General features: G+C 41.4%; 1 protein-coding gene across 4 annotated transcripts in view; it reads right to left on the bottom strand.

Moving 5' to 3' along the window:
* COL11A1 (collagen type XI alpha 1 chain) overlaps window positions 1-20,914 on the bottom strand; it is a 272,666-nt gene that overhangs the window by 218,971 nt on the left and 32,781 nt on the right. For all 4 annotated transcript variants that reach the window (XM_077332842.1, XM_077332844.1, XM_077332843.1 and 1 more), the window contains exon 2: window positions 20,254-20,421. In XM_077332842.1, coding sequence (XP_077188957.1) covers window positions 20,254-20,421 — 168 coding nt within the window. The remainder of the gene's footprint in view (window positions 1-20,253; window positions 20,422-20,914) is intronic.

Raw genomic sequence — 20,914 nt, 5'->3', positions numbered from 1 at the left:
TCAATTCTTTGACGCTCGGCCTTCCTTATGGTCCAACTTTCGCAGCCATACATTGCAACTGGGAATACCATAGCCTTGACTAGACGCACTTTTGTTGGCAGGGTGATGTCTCTGCTTTTTAGGATGCTGTCTAGATTTGCCATAGCTTTCCTCCCCAGGAGCAAGCGTCTTTTAATTTCATTGCTGCAGTCCCCATCTGCAGTGATCTTGGAGCCCAGGAAAATAAAATATGTCACTACCTCAATTTCTTCCCCATCTATTTGCCAGGAATTGAAAGGGCCGCATGCCATGATCTTCATTTTCTTGATGTTGATTTGCCTTTTGGTACTGTCCATTGGGTTTTCATGGCAAAGATACTGGAGTGGTTTGCCATTTCCTTCTCCAGTGGATCATCTTTTGTCAGATCTCTCCGCTATGATCTATCCATCTTGGGTGGCCCTACACAGCATAGCTCATAGCTTCACTGAGCTACGCAAGCCCCCTTGCCACAACTAGGCAGCGATCCTTGAAGGGGGTATATATTAGTACAACTATCTTAACCAAAATTGTGACAAATAAATCATTAGGTCAGACTTTAACAGGATTCAATTATCATGAATTCTCAAACACATACTGAGAAATTATTCCTGTTTAAATCTTTCCTGCATCCAGATGAAAAGAGAAAAGCTACCTCTTCTTTTTTGGGAGGAGGGGGGATTAAATGAGAATAGTTTATTATCCTAGTACAGTTGTCTCTGCTACATGCTGATTCTGAATGCTGTGAAACTGCAGATGCTAAAGACACTCAAGCGGTTTTGCAGGGCTTAAACAACATTAGATGCTCTGCAGGTTTCAAATTGCTTAAGCTCCTTAAAACCGCTATAAGTGAGAGAGGGTTTAACAGATTATACCCATGGAACAGTTTCAAGTATTTTACTTCATTCAAGTTTGTATGTTCTCTAAATATGTTCCTGATAGCTTGTCTTGTAAAACTAATGACAAAAGAATCTGTTGAAAATGTTAAGTCCCAACTCTGTATATACCTATATTTTACATAATTTACAATATAACACAAGCATAATGTGACCTTAAAAAAATTAAAAGCTGCAAAAAGATAAAAGACCAGTGATTAAACACAACAGATTATAACAGAATAAGACCTTAAATATCCTAGAAGCATCACTACAAATTCACTGAAATGACAGCAAAAAAAAAAGAAAAAGAAAAGAAAGAAATGGGCGGCTTAAACCAACTACATAGAGACAATGGGCTATCACACACACACATCTTCCAGTTCGGCACAGTTCTGTGCTGTGTAGAGCCACCATCATGGGTAATGGTTGCATTAAATGTCTCCTTTAAAACTCTTAATTGCACACACTCACACTCACACCAGCTGAGAATTGATGGGTGCCACACTCCGTGTTGGGCTTGGTCAGTTGCACATGACCAAATGCCTGTCTTGATCCCCTCCATCCTTTCCATTAAAATCCTCACAGTTCAGTCCCTTGCATGAAAGGGAACACCTGGAGACAGATAGAAGGGGGGGCTGTGGGGCCACTGGGATAGGAGGATGGAATAATGCTACATTTTGTGGGAAAGTATCTGTTAGCCTGTTCTGTGTGTGGGCATACAAACACATGATTCAGAAAGGAACTCTCACCTGTACCTTGCCCTTTCCCTGTCAATAATTGATCCTTCCCAAACATCTGAAGACATAATAACTCCAGGGTAGAGAGATTTATTTCTCTGTCCTTACCTCTCCTCTATAGGTAGTTTCAACTGATAAGTGAATCCATGTGAGGTCTACAGACTACACTGGGTTCTGACAACATCAAGGCAGTCTAGTATAAGACTGCTTTCAGCCATCCACAGTCAACCTTCTCATTATTTCTGAATAGTTTCTTTTCCCCATTTCCTTCTTTGTTTTTATTTTTCCTTCTTTCATTTTTATAAAACTGCAAGCTATTGGCTCATTTTTAAAGATTTGCTATGGAATTACAATTTATTATGGAGGGAATGCAGATTCTCAGCAGCTTTTGAACTTTCTGGTAATAGAGTTTTTGAAATCATAAATACTGTGGGCTGCAGAGTACAGTGGAGTTATTAATGATTTATGGTGCTGCACAGATAAACTTTCAAACTGTGCCTGATTAAACTGTTGCTTTCCACAAAGACTCGCTATAAAAAAGGAGCATGATTTGAAGGCAGTAGAGGCATTAGAAGCAGAACTAGTGATTTGAATTCTTGCCTTCTGGATGGTTATACCTCATCGAGCACACTCTGGATTACTGAACATTTTGCAGAATATTTTTTTTCAGTGGATGGCCAGCTGGGTCTCTCTCCCCCCAATATTTTGGCTTAATGGGGGTGTTTTGCTTGTTTTGCCTGAAGGAATGGAGGATTTGGCTTTAGCATGATGCAAAGGGGGGAAAGGTATTGTTTGGCAGATTCAACAGATGGCTTAATAAGGTGAAAAATTTAGACATTGTTTACCAGAGCATCGCTTTCGATAACGGTATGCATATAAAGGTTATAAGAAATTCTGGACTGTTGTCTATTTAAAAGACAGAAATCACAGAAGAATCATGGAAAACAAGAATACAACTGCTGGGCAAGCCCCCATTATTATTCTGTTTCTTCTTTGCGGTGATATGTAACTATACAGACTTTTAAGAACCAACAGATTAAATTTATATACATACATGGGCTTTTTCCTTTTTTTTGTTTGTTTTCAATATAATATTTAATAATAATTAATATAAAGACACATCTATTTCTATTTTTTCAGGGGGGTTACTTTTTAATTTTTGTTATATTCTACATATTTTCTCCTTTTTTATCTTTTTTTTCATTTCATTCCCCCTTTCCAATCCCCTTTCATTTTCTCATACTTCCCTCTCCCCTATATTTAAATTCAATAAGAAGATGCAAAATATTTTGTTGATGACATAAATATAAAAATAAATGTTGAGCACAAGATCAGATATATTATCTGTGTAAAAATTTTTCATATTGATATTCATAATGCTTAACATTATACAAAGAAAAATGCTATAAATTTGAAAAAATATTAGAAGATTTAATATATCTTTTTTATACTATTATGGTGATAATTTTCAAAATGCTATATGGGGAAATAAAATAGAATTGTAAAAAGAAAAATGGCAACAGAAACATGACAAAAGGACAAGAGGAAAATAGAAAAAAAATGGAGAATTAAAAATAATTGAAAAATAATTGAATCATAGTAAAGATTATTATGAGGAGAATATTGGAGAGAATTTCTGCTTGTTTACCACGTTGTGTCGTGTATAGCAATTTCTGAATAACATGAATTGTTATGTGTAGCAATTCATGTTCTTTTCTGTATTCCTATCTCTTTTTAAAAAGTAAAACAATATTATTTTTCTGGTGATCCAGGTTTAGCAATAAACTTATATTTACTTACATCCCACTTGTAAGAACCCCCAAAATTTACATGCTGGAAAAAGTAAGCAATAGTAGACCATATACTGATTAAGGGGATAGCAGAGAAATGATCTCAGTGTACATTATGGAGTGGCCTCCAAGGGGTGGGAAAAGGACAGGGTAGGGGGAATTTGAGGGAAGCTATATGTTTTTGAATTAACTTTGGCTTGGAACTGAAGTATGGGGAAATTGTCAGAAAACAGAGACCAGAAATCTAATTGAGCGCTGAAGGGAGAAAAATCAATGCAGAATGAAAAAGGACAGGCACAATTAAATTAAGGGAAAACACCCATGAATAACAGCCCAATAAAAGTATCTTCATCTGCTGCCTCAAAGAATGCAAATTTGGCAGCAGATAGGCATCTGTGGTGAGGGGATTCCACAGACTCACTGCCACAACTGAGAAAGCCCTGTCTTTGGTGCTTGCCAACCCGGCTTCAGAACATGGCACACAGAAAAGGGCCTAAAACAGCAGCCTTAGTTGGCAGGCAGGCAGGGTATTGCTGAACACAAGATATCTTCATCCCAGATTGCATTGAGCTTTGGACTGTGCCTTGGAGAAAACTGGAAACCAGTGTAAAGCTATTGGCAAGACACAGCTTCCTTTAGGGATGCTCAATAACTGCTGGTTCAGCTTACATACTTTTCACAACAGTGACAAAGCACACCTCTTTCTCCCCCTTATACTTATTCAAAGAAAGGCTCTAGAGACATATATAGTAATGAAAACTGGGAATTCAAAGACTGGGGCAACAAACTGTTAAAATAATAATATGTAGTCAGTGATTTTTAAAAGGACACAGCAAGGAGGAAATGAGGAGGATATGAGGGCTAGCTATCTTGGATACGGCCATAGTCATTTTAAATCATTCAAAAATCACATGGATCAGCCATTAAGAAGGGTTTATTTTTCTTTTTAAAAACTGTCTATCTAAGCAGCCCTTTGTGTTGATAATGGATGTGGATCTATTTGAATTGGCAGTGTTCCATGATCAAAGAGCTTAAAATATTTTAATGAATGCAATTATTAATCGAAAGTTGCAAGAAAATGCATGGACCTAGGGATTCAGGTCCATGCATTGTTCTGCAAAGACCAATGGAAACATTGGAGAGGTTTTCGAATTGTGGAGGAAATAGAGGAAGAAAGGGTTAAACACCCTCTTCCCCAGCATCTGCTCCCCAATCGACAAAACTGAAGCCCAGAACTGCAAATGAGCCATTAAAACTTGCAACAGCATGCAAAGTACCAACCACAACATCACATCTATGCAAGCTATATGAATTTATCGTTAAAGAACAGAATAGGTGGAGGACATCTCTTTGCCCTCATCTGTTTGTGACATTTCCTTTTGAATTTCCTCAAGTTGGTTCTGGTTTTCATCTTGACTATTTTCATAAACTATAACAGCTTTATTCCATTCCACACTTTATTGAGACATCTTTCAAGTTTGCTTTCCTAACAGCTGTATGCATAATTCTGACCTGAAGACCTTTGCTTCAAAATGAAAACCTTTTCTGTCCTCTCCAGTAGTCCTCCAGATGTTTCATCATTATTACTGTCCGTAATTGCTCCCACAGACTATTTTATAGCACAAATTGCAACATTCTTCTGACGTTAACCAGAGTGTCACTCTTCTAAGCTAACCAGAATTACATCCTTCTAAGTATATTGACTCTAGTGGGCTTACAGGAGTATAACTCTGTTTGGGACAGTACTTTAAGTCTTTTTCCCCCGGAGTGGCAGCTTCTATATATATTATCATCAGATTCCATTCCTCATTCTCAGACGGTCCGTTTTTCAGCATTTATCAGTAATTGAGTCATGACGTTATAAAGGTATGGATGAGCATGCACAGATGGGCTGAACCTAATAAAGTAGAGATGTAGCTGACAGAAGACACTTTCAGACCCTTTCTGCACCGGCGGCGTTGCTCCAGGCTGGCGTCGGTTCTTGCGATGGGGCAGTTTGCAGTTTTCCCTGCCAGACTTGGTCTGTCTCAGATTACTGCCTCCACACTAGGTAGCTGGGGTGGAGAGGTTCCACCATGCTTCATGGTGGCGGTTTTTTAATTATTATTTTCAAGCAGGTGGGATTGCATTGCAACATAATCCCACCTTTGAGAAAATTTTAAAAGGCCCCAGTCGGCTCTGCACTACTGCAAAGCACTGCATATCCAACTGGGGGATTTTTGGTACCTTCCAGGATGCCATAGGCAGGGGAGGAACCTGTTCTGGCAGGCCTGACTATTCCCCTTCCACAAAAGCCTGCCCTGAGATAGGCTCTGTTGGTGCCTGCAGGAAGAATCTGGGTTCCCATGTCATGGAGCAACAGAGGGCCTGATTTGGGCCAAGGCCATCCAGGGCTGGGCTGGTGCTGATATCATCTTGAAGTGGGGATTAGCCCTGCTACCACATGAGCACTGGCTCTGTCTAGAGTCATTGTGCGGAAAAGGTACCAGCCACTGCAACAACTTTTTAGGCACATGACTAATCTCTGCTTGCTGTAAAGTCTACAGTTTGCAGAATGCAGTTTGCACAGGAGAATTTCCTGATGGAGTTTGTTTCAGAAACTGTAAATAATCATATTTTTAACTAGTTTTAATGTACCACCCCTCCCTGCATACAAGCTCGGGGTAGTTTATAACATGTCACATGTACATTGTTTATAAAATCACTGTTAAAACTATTTAAAACCTGTGGTACTACATTACTTCTGCTCACTGTTTTGCTGCTCCACATCCTAGAAAATCTGTGACCTTCCCCTGTGAATAATTCCCAAGACAGCCTCATTTCATTTTTTTTTGTTTGTTATGTGCGAAGTCGTGTCCGACCCATCGCGACCCCATGGACAATGATCCTCCAGGCCTTCCTCTCCTCTACCATTCCCCGGAGTCCATTTAAGTTTGCACCTACTGCTTCAGTGACTCCATCCATCCACCTCATTCTCTGTCGTCCCCTTCTTCTTTTGCCCTCGATCTCTCCCAGCATTAGGCTCTTCTCCAGGGAGTCCTTCCTTCTCATGAGGTGGCCAAAATATTTGAGTTTCATCTTCAGGATCTGGCCTTCTAAAGAGCAGTCAGGGCTGATCTCCTCTAGGACTGACTGGTTTGTTCGCCTTGCAGTCCAAGGGACTCGCAAGAGTCTTCTCCAGCACCAGAGTTCAAAAGCCTCAATTCTTTGATGCTCGGCCTTCCTTATGGTCCAACTTTCGCAGCCATACATTGCAACTGGGAAGACCATAGCCTTGACTAAACGCACTTTTGTTGGCAGGGTGATGTCTCTGCTTTTTAGGATGCTGTCTAGATTTGCCATAGCTTTCCTCCCCAGGAGCAAGCGTCTTTTAATTTCTTTGCTGCAGTCCCCATCTGCAGTGATCTTGGAGCCCAGGAAAATAAAATCTGTCACTATCTCCATTTCTTCCCCTTCTATTTGCCAGGATTTGAGAGGGCCGGATGCCATGATCTTTGTTTTCTTGATGTTGAGTTTCAAGCCAACTTTGGCACTCTCCTCCTTCACCCGCATCAACAGGCTCTTTAGTTCCTCTTCACTTTCTGCCATTAGAGTGGTATCATCTGCATATCTGAGGTTGTTGATATTTCTCCCTGCAATCTTGATCCCAATTTGTGACTCCTCTAATCCCGCATTTCTCATGATGTGCTCTGCATACAAGTTAAATAGGCAAGGCGACAGTATACAGCCTTGCCGAACTCCTTTCTCAATTTTGAACCAGTCAGTGATTCCATGTTCAGTTCTCACTGTTGCTTCTTGACCTGCATATAAATTTCTCAAGAGACAAATAAGATGCTCTGGTATTCCCATCTCTTTAAGAACTTGCCACAATTTGTTGTGCTCCACACAATCAAAGGCTTTAGCATAGTCAATGAAGCAGAAGTAGACGTTCTTCTGGTACTCCCTAGCTTTCTCCATGATCCAGCGTATGTTGGCAATTTGATCTCTAGTTCCTCTGCCTCTTCGAAATCCTGCCTGTACTTCTGGAAGTTCTCGGTCCACATATTGCTGGATCCTAGCTTGTAGGATTTTGAGCATAACTTTGCTAGCATGAGAAATTAGTGCGATGGTGCGGTAGTTTGAACATTCTTTGGCATTGCCCTTCTTTGGGATTGGAATGTAAACTGACCTTTTCCAATCCTGTGGCCATTGTTGAGTTTTCCAAATTTGCTGGCATATTGAGTGTAGCACTTTTACTGCATCGTCCTTTAAGATTTTGAATAGTTCAACTGGAATGCTGTCACTACCACTAGCTTTATTGTTGCTCAGACTTCCTAAGGCCCATTTGACTTCACATTCCAGGATGTCTGGCTCCAGGTCAGTAACTACCCCATTGTGGTCATCAGGGATGTTAAGCTCGCTCTTGTATAGTTCTTCTGTATAATTTTGCCACCTTTGTTTGATCTCTTCTGCTTCTGTGAGGTCCCTACCATTTTGGTCCCTTATCATACCCATCTTTGCATGAAACGTTCTCTTCATATCTCCAATTTTCTTGAAAAGATCTCTGGTCCTCCCCATTCTATTGTTTTCTTCTATTTGTTTGCACTGTTCATTTAAGAAGGCATTCTTATCTCTTCTAGCTTTTCTCTGGAATTCTGCATTCAATTGGGTGTATCTTTCTCTTTCTCCCTTGCCTTTCACTTCCCTTCTCTCCTTAGCTATTTGTAAAGCTTCCTCAGACAGCCATTTTGATTTCTTGCATTTCTTTTTCTTTGGGATGGTTTTAGTTGCTACCTCTTGTACAATGTTGCGAACCTCCGTCCATAGTTCTTCAGGCACTCTGTCTATCAGATCTAATTCCTTAAATCTATTTGTCACCTCCACTGTGTATTCGTCAGGGATATGATTTAGTTCATACCTGAGTGGCCTAGTGCTTTTCCCTACTTTCTTCAATTTAAGCCTAAATTTTGCAACAAGAAGCTCATGATCTGAACCACAATCAGCTCCTGGTCTTGTTTTTATTGACTAGATAGAACTTTTCCATCTTTGGCTGCAGAGCACATAGTCAATCTGATTTCTGTGTTGACTGTCTGGTGATGTCCATGTGTAGAGTCGTCTCTTGGGTTGCTGGAAAAGAGTGTTTGCTATGACCATTGTATTCTCTTGACAAAATTCTACCAGCCTGTGTCCTGCTTCATTTTGTACTCCAAGGCCAAACTTGCCTGTTATCCCGGTTATCTTTTGGCTTCCTACTTTAGCATTCCAATCCCCCATGATGATAAGCACATCATTTTTGGGCGTTGCTTCTAGAAGGTGTTGTAGGGCTTCATAGAACTGATCAACTTCATCCTCTTCAGCAGCAGTGGTTGGGGCGTAGACCTGGATCACTGTGATGTTGAATGGTTTGCCTTGGATTCGAACTGAGATCATTCTGTCATTTTGGGGATTGTATCCCAAGACTGCTTTTCCTACTCTCTTATTGATTATGAATGCTACTCCATTTCTTCTGCGAGATTCTTGTCCACAGTAGTATACCTGATGGTCATCTGAATTAAATTCACCCATTCCTGTCCATTTTAGTTCACTGATTCCTAAAATGTCGATGTTCAGTCTTCTCATTTCTTGTTTAACCACGTCCAGCTTGCCTTGATTCATGGATCTGACGTTCCAGGTTCCTATGGAATAAAAATCTTTACAGCATCGGACTGTCTTTTCGCCACCAGTTACTTCCACAACTGAGCGTCCTTTCGGCTTTGGCCCAGCCGCTTCATTCATTCTGGCGCTACTCGTACTAGCCGTCTGCTCATCCCCAGTAGCATATTGGACACCTTCCGACCTGAGGGGCTCATCTTCCAGCGTCATATCGTTATGCCTATTGGAACTGTCCATAGAGTTTTCATGGCAAAGATACTGGAGTGGTTTGCCATTGCCTTCTCCAGTGGATCACCTTTTGTCAGAGCTCTCAGCTATGACCTGTCCGTCTTGGGTGGCCCTGCACGGCATAGCTCATAGCTTCACTGAACTACGCAAGCCCCCTTGCCACAACAAGGCAGCGATCCTTGAAGGGGGCCTCATTTCATATAGTCCTACAAAGTAGAATAACCATCCTGAGCCTCAGGGGAAGGAGGTATACAAATGTAATAAATAAACAGCAATTCTTACCATTCAATTTTAAAGTATTTAATGAAAAGAAATTATATCAACTTTAAAAAATGTAATAGGAATAACAAATTAGGGGCTTCTATACTCTGAAATTGTATTTTATCATCTCCAAATCATCCAAAAGGAATACCAAACATCCCAAAGTAACAGTGTATATAGATGTCACAACAAACTGACATTATGATGAGATGTTTACCAATAAGGAGCATGGCCCCTGCCACTAGCTAACGGCCACCATAGCTCGGGTGGAGAAGATGGCACAGGAGGAGAACAATTCATGCTATGGGCTTTATTCATGCCACAATAGATATTCTTGTGCCTTTGTTATCTGTTCTGGTCCCTCACCCCCTGCCCTGAAATGGTTACATGAACATCTTGGTCCTCCATCCATCATCATTACACAGAGTGTGATGAAGGAATTCTGGTTTAAGACAAATTTTGTTACCAGATTTTTGGCATCATTCCCCTCCCCCAATCAATCAGGCTGCTATATCTGTATTTATAATACCAGCTTTTGGCAAAAAGAGGTCTGATTCAGGTTAGCCTGCAGAATTGCATTTGTATATCTTGAATATCTGAAATTTGTTTCTGAGACTCCAACTGGGTAAAAGGGCAAGGCATGTGTGTGAACATGGCAAGAAGGTTGGCACATGCACATCAGTTTAATGTTCAGTTATTGTGAAATCTAAATGTAGTCAGTTGTGCAGCCCGGCAAGTTGGTTGTGCCTTACCTATGGTCCATGCTGCCCAGGGTCGAGCAACAGTCACTGGTGGAAGGGCAGCACCACAATGACTCTCAGCAACAGATAAAAAGAGCATAACTGAATAGTGCAGGAATGAGGGCAAGAAAGGAAGGAGAGGGTAATGCGAAGTAGGGAGTGGCAAGAGAAGCAAACAGCATCAACAGAGTAGTGCAGAACACTGGGGAATCCAAGAAGCTTTTCCAAGGTGAAACCAAGGACAGAGAGGACTTGGGAGCCCAGGAACAGCTGCTGGCAGAGATGCTGCCAAATGTCCCAGAGTTACATCAGATGTTCTAGGGGCATTTTTTGCTTTCTGTTTTTATGGAACTGTTCTGTATAGGGTTGCTCGTCCTATGCCTCCAGGCTTCATTCTCTGCTGGCCAATTGGGGGTCTTGCTAGCAGAAAGAGGAGGGCCAGGGCTACAATGCACAGGAAGTGACATCATCACTTCTGGGAGATGCTCTGGTACATGGGCAAAAGCTCTACAGTAGAAGCCATTTTTGCCATAGAATATTGGCCAAACATGAGAATATTACTGTGATATCATATTGTAATTTCTTGAATGACATCACCTGGGCCTTCCTCTTTTTCCTGTTAAGTCCCTCTTCAGTCCCTGCCAGTTCCCAAGAGGGACCTTGCAACCCTAGTTCAGTACCAAACTATGGTGTTCACCTAATGTAAACTTTCTCTGCTAGGGTTTTGTGAAACTGTGGAGTATGTATGTATGTATGAAAAATATATTTTGTGATATGGTCATGTTGACTCCCCCACTCCCAAAATGGCCAATGAAGGGCCTGGAGGCAATGGGAAGGACCTCTGTCATACAAATCCTCACTGGTCAAGACTCATCACACATTTTAGCGACTGGAGTCCAGAGAGGTAAGTACTCTCATTTTAACTTAACTGTGCGGAAGGGGGAGGGGACAGAGCAGCATAAGCTTGTTCCATCCCTGTTTCTGGAGTGGAAGAGTGGAGGCAATGAAGCAGCTTAAGCCTGCTCCAGCCCTGTTTCTGACATTGAGGTGGGTATGGGAGCCATGGAGCAACAAAGAGCTGCCTAGCCCTGTTTCTGCAGGCTCCCTTCGATGAAGAACAGCAAATATTCTGAATGCAGGTATGGTTCTGTTCACAAATCATCTGAAAATACTTCTGTGCTGACACTTCCTGTGCTGTGGAAGTGTCCTGGTGATGTCACATTTGGTGGGTGTGTCTGGATGATGTTACTGCTGGTAATATGTGACTTCTGGGGGCATGGCAGGAAGGTGTGGCCTGCTGACATCACTTCCAGGGTTTCTCGAAGCATTAAGAATTTTTCAGGTGTTTCTCAACAGTAAAAAGCTTGAGAAAGGCTGACCTAGCATTTTGCTAAACCTAGAATAATTCTGGTAACAAAGGTGGCAAAAACAAACTAAAAACTAAAACCTCTTTGACAAGTTTCTACTATGTCTACAAACTTCTTAGCATTCATTCCATGCAATTTTTCATTTTCCCTTCTTTTACCAGATCTTTGTTTAGCGTTGAGTTATGAAAGTGCTCTTTCTCTCTCTCTCTCTCTCTCTCTCTCTCTCTCTCTCTCTCTCTCTGAACTGTTCCTTCCTGTTAAAATAGTTTTTCCTCACCTGTGTGCCCCAGAGAGAAAAGCACAAGAGGCCAACTAGGGGCAGAAGCATTAGTTCCTAGCTTAGTTCTAATGTAAGAAATCTTGCAGATGCACAAAGGTGGGGAGGGGGGGACCCAAGCAAGTTAAAGCCAAAGGCTATTTTAATTTAGGCAACTGCCAACAAACAGCATAGTGAGAGTATTTACTTTGGCCTTCAAAACAAAAAAGAGAAATGAGCAATTACCATGTAGCTGCCAAACCTGCTAACTATACAACAGTGTCATTCAAAAAAAAAACTAAGTGCAAGTTAACACAAGACTTATTCCCCCTCCCCCAGGGAATGTCTGTACTCTGTACTCCAGCCTGGCTTTGGCAGAGGGTGCTTATTCTTTGCTAACAGCTTCTAAAAGGCAATGGTCCAATGACCATTCAAGGGTTTTCAATTGCAAGGTCATTGTGATTTAAGGCTGAGTGACAGCTCTGTTCTACTAACAGTTCTTATTTGTGCAAGTGACCCTTTTTTACTCTCTAGCTAAAGTATTAGGCAGCAGGAAAACACTGCTAAAGCCATAGTATTTAACACTGTTCAAGTGCAACTCAGAAATGTAGCCAATTTGGTTTGGCGTAGTAAGTGCCATTGTATCTGACATACTTGGAGAGCATTTTAAAGAGAAGTTCTAAGTGTGGTGGCTGCTGTTCAAACTCACTGCACGCCTGGTTTCTCCAGACAAAGTGTATGATGGCCAGTGGCAAATGAGGACCTCTACACAGGTTGGCTGCTATCTTCTGCACAGTAGGACTGCTTGTAGTTGCAATCCTATGCACACTTACTCAGGAAGAGGGTCCATTTAACTTTGTGAGACTGAATTCTAATTCACAGGATTGTAAATCAACTGCAGGCAGAGGGCAGAATTGCATCCAGTGAGGGCCAAACTAGTCAAAATGGGTTTCCCCAAGTTTGCCCCATCTCTACCCATGTATAAGCTGGCTGCAGTCAATATATGGGGAGCTATCATACAGAGCTAGCTATGAGAATAGGTCTACTTGACCCAAGACACCACCCAATCTTCTGTGGGTTTGGAGGGAGACTTCAAAAGCCTGCGACTCCTTGGCCACTGCTGAGGAGAGTCAAAAGAAGACAAGATGTGAAGGCTGCAGCTATCAGGACTTGAAATAACATGAAGTGGCTTTCCATGATGTCATCAACTGGCCATGATGTGCTAAGAGCTTTGTTGGCCAAGAAGATGTCCTAAGGGGACCCACCAGAATGGATGGTGGTGGCCCCAGGAGAGGTGATGGGGGACTCTTCCAGCCTTGAACACATGATAGAAGGTGGAAACAGAGCCTGTCTGGCAATGGCCCATGAGGATGAATGCCTGTGGCAAATCTGAGTCCGGGCAAGAAGACGGCAGAAGTGTGTATGGGGGGGGGGATACTGTGCCCCTGAATGCTAGGATGGAGGGGAGGAAGCAGATGAGCAGCAGCCCTCAGAGAATGAGCCTGCCCCTCCAACTTTAATTATTTCCCAAGGGATATTGTCAGGTTCTGACTGGGCCCCAAGCAAGGAAGTGGGTTCTAAGGGTCAGATAAAAGGGAGATTTCCAGGGTGGGGAGGAAGAATGGACTGAGTGCACACAGTGAGAGAGTGCACTGCAGTAATCCAGTGCAGAAGGAAGAGGACTGGGAAAGTGCAAGGGGAGCCTCACAGGGTCCAAAAAGCCATTTTACATTTTACTCTATTCCAACAAGGAAAGCACTTCCATGCAACCTACAAACTGATCATTGCATAGTTAACCTAGTAGAAAAGAGAGAAAATATACACTAAAGAGAATGCTGAACCATGACTCTGATGTCTGAACCAGAAATCAGTGTCTTGAGAATATGCCCTAAGCACAGCTAACAACAATACTAACTTTATATAACAATATATGTTACTCGGATAAATCATATTGGGTTGAGGGTCATACATATTTAAGGAGCTTAATACAGTTTCTAAATAATGAACATGTAAATATGTTACTCAAGGATGAAGAGGAGAAAACATATTTTGACTATGGATTTATATGCTAAAAAGCAAAATGTAGTCACATTCTCCCTCCATGTCACCTATATTTTATAAAAACTTTTTTAAAAGTCTAGTAATTAGTATCAAACAAAACTACAGAAATTGAGTGGATGTTATGCTAAGGGTAAGGTCACACGAAGACCTTAAAGTCGCTACAAGGGCAATGAAAATACTACTACTATACTACTAATAATAACAATAACAATATCCCACAGTGGCAGGATTAAGCACAGTCACCTGCAACTCAACCCTTCAAAAAGAGAGGTCCTGTGGCTGGGTAGGAAAGGTCCACAGGAGACAGCATGGATGAGGTGCAGCTTACGCCTGCACATTTAACCAGAAATTTGGGCATCTTCTTTGAAGCTTCCTGTACTATGGAAGCACACATCATGAGGGTAGCATGGCAGGCATTTTTTTCATCTTCGCCAAGCCAAATTACTAGAACGCTAATTGGCCCCAGAACACCTAGCCATTGGCAAGCAGACCATGATTGACCATGTTTAATATTGCGGTTACTCTAATAAGAACTGCAACACTGATCCGCCTAGATCCAATTGTCTTGGAGATCATCTGCAAGGGTGACCAGAGCCATTTCTATCCTATGGCGAAGCTGGAAGCCAGCCTAAAATGGATCAAGAGTCAATGTTTCATCCAGGAAACTCTGTAGCTGTTTTACAACCACCCACTCAACCACCTTACCCAGAAACAGCAAATGTAAGACTGGGCAGTAACTGGCTGGGTCAGATGAATCCAGATTTGTGGCCTGACCATGGCTTGCTTTATCCTCTTCAGGAAAGTGCCTACACCTATGGGCAAGTTGATAATCTACCAGAGAGGGACCTAGATCTCCTCACCACTGGCTTTCACCAGCCATGAGGGGCACATGTCAAGGGGGCATGTGTTTGGTCAAACATCTACAACTGCATCAAAACTGTTCATCTACAACTGAATCAAAACTGTTCAATAGGTTGTGGCAGAGTAACATTATTTTCTCTGCAAAAAAAGCTCTCAAAAGCCTCACAGCTGATGTTCAACTGTAATTCTTTTTCCAGCTTTATACCCTGTCCTTCCCTTGTCCTATAACCAGGGACATCAAAGACTGAACTGTTTTGAATAACTGTGCTAGTGGAGGAAATACAGGCCACAAAATCATCTCTTTTTGTGACCTTTATTGCCATCCCATAAGCATTCACAAGCATCTTATGAGATGCTCTTGAAGCTTCATCATGAGTTTTCCAGCAACCTCGCTCTATCCATCTCAGTTTCTTTTTCTTCCTGCACAAATCTGGTGCATACCACAGAGCAGGCTTGAGACATGAATGGAGAGGGCATTGGGGAGCGATATGGCCTTGGAAAAACAGAACCTGTGTGCACTGGGAGTTCCATGCTTCCCAGGTACACAATTTGGATCAGGACTGGCTCCCTGGGGTTGCTTGAGGTCAGGGAAATGCCACAAAGATGAACACTGAAGCCGCTGGTCACACATGCTGTAGTCCTAGTCCAAATCAGTCTTTCACACACCTAAAATCATGGAACTTCCCATGCTTCTGCTCCTGAAAGAAAGCTTGTCTATAACTTCCTGACTTATAAAATGACTGCAATAACAACAATCCATATTCTAGTCTTGAGGCCCACCAGACCTGGTAGTTAGAATTCTGTGGAGTTCCATATAGCTTTTTGTTTTATTTTAATACAGTTAAGTATGCTCTTGATTTGCATTGGAACTGCTGAATAAGAGGAATGGAATCAAGACACATGCATACATTATTTTTTTCCAACCTGTATTGCTATTTGCCAAGTTGGGAAAACAATATCATGGACATGAGTAACCGGTAGGTAAGGTGTATGTTTTCTTACTGGGGCAACTACCAGCTCATGAGGGGATGTTATCAGGTCAGAAAATGGCACAAGGAGAAGGATTAATTACTCCCCTTCTGTCATGATGCAAAATGTATGACCTTGGGTCAGTCACTCCCAGTTTAATCTATCAAACCAAGCAGCTGAGGAGATAAAATGGAGGATGGAAGAAACACAATCACCACTCTGATGTCCTGAGAGGAAGTGGGGGATTAAAATACAGTAGATAAAGAATAAACATATCCCTTTTCTAGGGATAGCCAGAACTGCTATTTTAAAGAGGCTGATGCAAGAGGAAGGGTGACATTTAACCCTTTCATCCCATTTTTTTGTGAAACATCACCAATGCCAAGCTGCTTTTACCTTTGCTGAATAAAACAAAGCAAAATGAGGGAAATATTGCTTTTTCTGCCTGCACCGCTGGGTCCCTTAAAACCACAGCTGGAACTGCACATATGGAAGCCTGAAGAAACAGTCCTCAGAGAGACATGGGAAGGACTGCCAAAAATCTGAATAGAAAATGACCTGTATCATTAATAGTGATGTAATGGGATGTTATTTACTTCCATGGTTTGAAAAGCTTCAACTGACCATGATTACACATTAAGGGCAGGACATTTTTATTCAGACTGCTAGCAACTCTAAAGACTTGGCATACCAGTGCCTGGAGACAGTTTTGAAGTGGATGAGGACAAATAAACTGAAGCTTAATCCTGACAAGATGACAGTGCTACTAGTGAGTGAAAACTCTGACCTGGGATTTGAGTATCATCTGTTCTGTATGGAGTTGCATTCCCCTTGAAGGAACAGGTCCTGAGGCTCATGGTATTCCTGGATCAACCTGCCAGCTTTGACTGGCTACCCAGCTGTGGCCCTTCCTGGGCAGAACAGATCTAGCCACTGTAGCATTTGTCCTGGCCTGTTATGTACACATTTGATAATACACATTCAATGTGCTTTTGCAGCTGGATTTTCCTGTGTGCAACAGAAAATCTGCTTCTAAAACGCATTGAAAGTACATTATCCAATATGTGCATAACGGGCTCAGGTTAAATCTAGATTAGATTACTGGGATGGCCCTTGTGAATGGTTAGGAAGCTCTCCACTTCGAAATGCTTTGTTAATATGGAACACATCTTATGCTGGGGTGTCTGCGCTCCTGACCGGTGGCGTAGGCAGTGGCAGAGCGAGTGGGGCTCAGTGCCAGCTCTGGCCAGCCACTGCCCATCTTCTGAGACCATAGGAGGAATGGGCGCAGGAACAACTGGCAATGCCTGGCACTGAGTCCTGCTCATGCTGCTGCTGCCCATCTTCTGTGATCCTTCTGACCAGCCACCACCCTGCCAATCACTTGTCCACCAATATTACTGATGGGTGGCAGAGGCAGTGGTGGTGGCATGAGCAGGGCTTGCTACTGGACCTGGACAGCCGCCACCCTGCCCATCCCTCGGCTGGCCCCTGGCATGGCAGCCTCCAGAAACTGCCAGATTCTCAGATTTTTGTTTTATATTAGCTACCTTAATTCACTTATGAAACATGATTGCAAGAGCTCTGGCTTTTCAAACCTTTTCCTTAATTTACTCCAGAACAAGTCCCCCTGTATGGCTCTCAGCTGTCTGCTTAATATCCATATGCAGCTTTCTTTTCTACCAGCATAGTATTTCTTATTCAAATAACTGAACAGTTGCTGACCACATTGGGCCATGCACTGCATTTGCCACCACCACGAAGCACTCAGACAGAAGGAGAAAGGGCCAAAACTAAAGAAGAAGCTTCTTTGTATCATCAGTATATCTTACAAAGTATACATAATCTGACAGCTTCAGATTAATTTTGTGAATGTCCAGAACCACAGGGACACTAAAGTAAATACTGACAGTCACCTAAATGAAACTTTCCGCATTCACCACTATAGATAATATACAATAGATGGTTAAAATGGTAAACATTGATCAGATTACACTGTCTCATATATACAATCAAATAACAGTAATAGGTTTAATTGCTTATTTGGAATTTGCAAATAGGGTTCTGTCAACACCTTCATGAAAATGCAGTCATGAGGGTAAATAATGCATGATATAGCTGAAAGAATTAATTGTTTAAATGCTCAGAATATTGTTTAAATTAAGTTTCATTGCTCCTTTTAACAATGAGATACGATCCTTTAGCCTTGCAAAGTGGAAAATCTCATCTAGATATTGTTTTAAACTCCATTTAATGTTTTTCTAAAATCTGACATGGTTAAATCAAAGCAACTAGATTTCTTATTATTTCCTGCTTCTCCTGTGGACCCATCTGCTATATCAAACAACCAGCCACAGGTGACTAAACAAACCAATTTCAGCGAAACAGAAATCAAATTGTTCATTGTTATACTTGAGTTCAATCTAGTTTGATATGTAATAGTCCAGACCAAGATACACCAAAACTCTTTATCTTTTTAAGAGTGACATTGTTGGGTATATCATATATTACAATACATTTATATAGGTTTATCTCCCTTTTTGGCTTTGTTTTTGTTTTGGCTGTTTTCATTCTGCTCAAGAAAAAAACACAGCAGCAGCCCTGGGAATGAGCCAGACTGAATAATTTATGGATTCATGGTGATCCCATAAGGTTTTCAAGGCAAGAGACATTCAGGGGTATCTTGCCACTGCCTTCCTCTGATTGGCGACCCTGGTATTCCTTAGTGGTCTCCTATTAAAGGGGCAACCTCTATTAAAGGGGCAACCTCAAGAACACAGTACAGAGGCCTTTATAATGAGCTATCAAAACCATGGGCAATCCTCAAACATTCTGCCATGAGAAGGCTGGTATCTTCAATTTATGGAAAGAGAAGATACATATTTCAAGTGCAGCTGGCTAGAGGCACAAATGAATAAGCTAAAATGAGGGGGAATAGGGATGTGAAATACTTGATGCCCATGAACTGCTAATATTCTGTTAATTATTTATTTGTTATTTATTGTTTGCCTTTCTCACTGGGACTTATGAGACATTCAATATACAATGCGATAGGATTAGAGGTATAGAATTAGAAGTCTAAAACCAGAACTGAAGCTATGCGTGAGTATTAACAACAAACATTAAATGATGCAAAATTCTCATAGTAGGATCCTAGCTTCAGCAAGCTATACACAATAGCATATACCATAGTCCCTAACCATTTAGCCAAGTAACTTTGTGAATTATTTAGTACAGTGCCACTCTATTGCTGTGTGGAAAAGCATCTGTATGCCCATCTTTTCTCCAAAATGTACAAATAAAGCTATCTTGTTTCTTTCCCCACAAAGCTCTGAGCGGCTGAGATTGAATGACTGGCCCGACCATGGTGTCAAAGCGGGAATTTGAAGGTGGTTCTCCTTGTCCAGGTCCAGTATTATCAGTCTGATCAAAATTCGTAAATTTACTGGATTAGGAACCACAGACACATTAATTAAATGGATATAGAACTGACATCCAAACAGCACTTTTCCAAATGCTGGACCATTGCCCCTCACCATCTCTCAAACAATCTATCGGTGCATAGGATTCAAGCCAAGAGTTTAAAATTTTCAGACACATTATCATCATCATTACCATATCAACTTGCAAACAGGTAAACTGACTGGCCTCTGAATAATGAAAACGGCATTCTACTACATACTCAGAGGACTCCTAAGGCATGCAGAAAAAGATGACTCTGTAAATTAACTAAAAGAATCCTCAAAAACAAATCTGATGAGGACTGAAAATGTTCAAGTAGAGATGGAAGGTTGAGAGCTGATGGGCATCAGTTAAAAGGGAAAAGAAGGGAGTAGAAATCAGCTTCCTCAAGTCTTTGGGTACTCACAGAATCCTGAAGGAGAAATTCTGGAGGGCATGGTAATATTCCCAAATTATAATAGTTGAATGTCTACCAGGAAGTTAGTGAAACAGGACCACCACATCCTGAATATTAGAAGGGCTTGCCAAGTTTAAAGAAAAAGGCTTTTTTTCCTTTTTGTAAATTAACTCGCCAGTCCAACCCCCAAATCTGAATATACTTTTTGTGATGTCTTACTGAGATTTAGTTTGAGGATGAGAAAATGAAATAGGCCTAGTTAGAATTTGAGGTAGGGGATATGTCCTTAACACTAGACACCACAGGGAAGATTAGGACTGAGGACAAATCTAGCAGTTCGTCAATTTCTCACAGACCTCACATTATTTCTAAAATGCCTAAAATGTACATGATGTCATGGTCTATGAGTAAGCGGTACCAAGATTAGGTTACTAAAGGCAATAAAACAAAGTGTTTTCACATGCCTATTTAATGCAGGGTCATGATTTTTAACAGATGAATGTATAACATGGGTTAAATGTCGAGAGAGAGAGAGGAGTACAACAAATATAAAATATAATTTTAAACAACACAATTCACATCCAACCAGAACCCACTCACCTGGGTATAATTGTTTTGTTGGGGCACTGAGTTGTGCATTTTTTGAAACCCTGTAGGCAACATCTGATCCTCTGGAATTCCTCCTGTTTATGCAAAATCCGGCTGTTTTTGATATTCCTTCTGGTGAATTGTGAAACTCTAATGCTTTGAGCACGTCAACTGGCTCAGCTGAAAAATAAAAGAAGAAAGGGGGGGAAATATTATTCACATCCATTAAACAATATATAATTTTAAAAGAAATGAAACAATATATTCAGGTGATCCTAGAACGAATACGTATCTTTTTTTAAAATTTAGGTAAGAAGCTCTGATGGTACAAATTGCATTAACAGTTTCCCCACTGGGCAATGTCAGAGGCAGTCATGAGCCCTTCCTTGTGATAAGGTCTGTCAGAGGCCAGAACCTCATCATGTTTGGCAGAAGGCAAAACTGATCTCAGTCATGAAAGAGCTGAAACCAGCAGGTTCGATATTGGGACCTGCAGTTGCCACAGCCACTCATTGTTTTTGAGCTTCTCTGTCTCCAACTACAACTGAAATTCAGATGCACAGAGAAGATTTAGCAGATACAGAGTAGCTGGAAACACTTGGGATATGAATATGAAACAGTTTGCATGCATATTCTCAGCCCATGAAGCAGGGCTGGATGAAAGGGAGAAAAA

The sequence above is a fragment of the Paroedura picta genome, chromosome 4 (genome assembly GCF_049243985.1).
Source record: "Paroedura picta isolate Pp20150507F chromosome 4, Ppicta_v3.0, whole genome shotgun sequence".
In the NCBI taxonomy this organism is placed as follows: domain Eukaryota; kingdom Metazoa; phylum Chordata; class Lepidosauria; order Squamata; family Gekkonidae; genus Paroedura; species Paroedura picta.
This window is presented reverse-complemented; position numbering and strand designations above follow the sequence as displayed.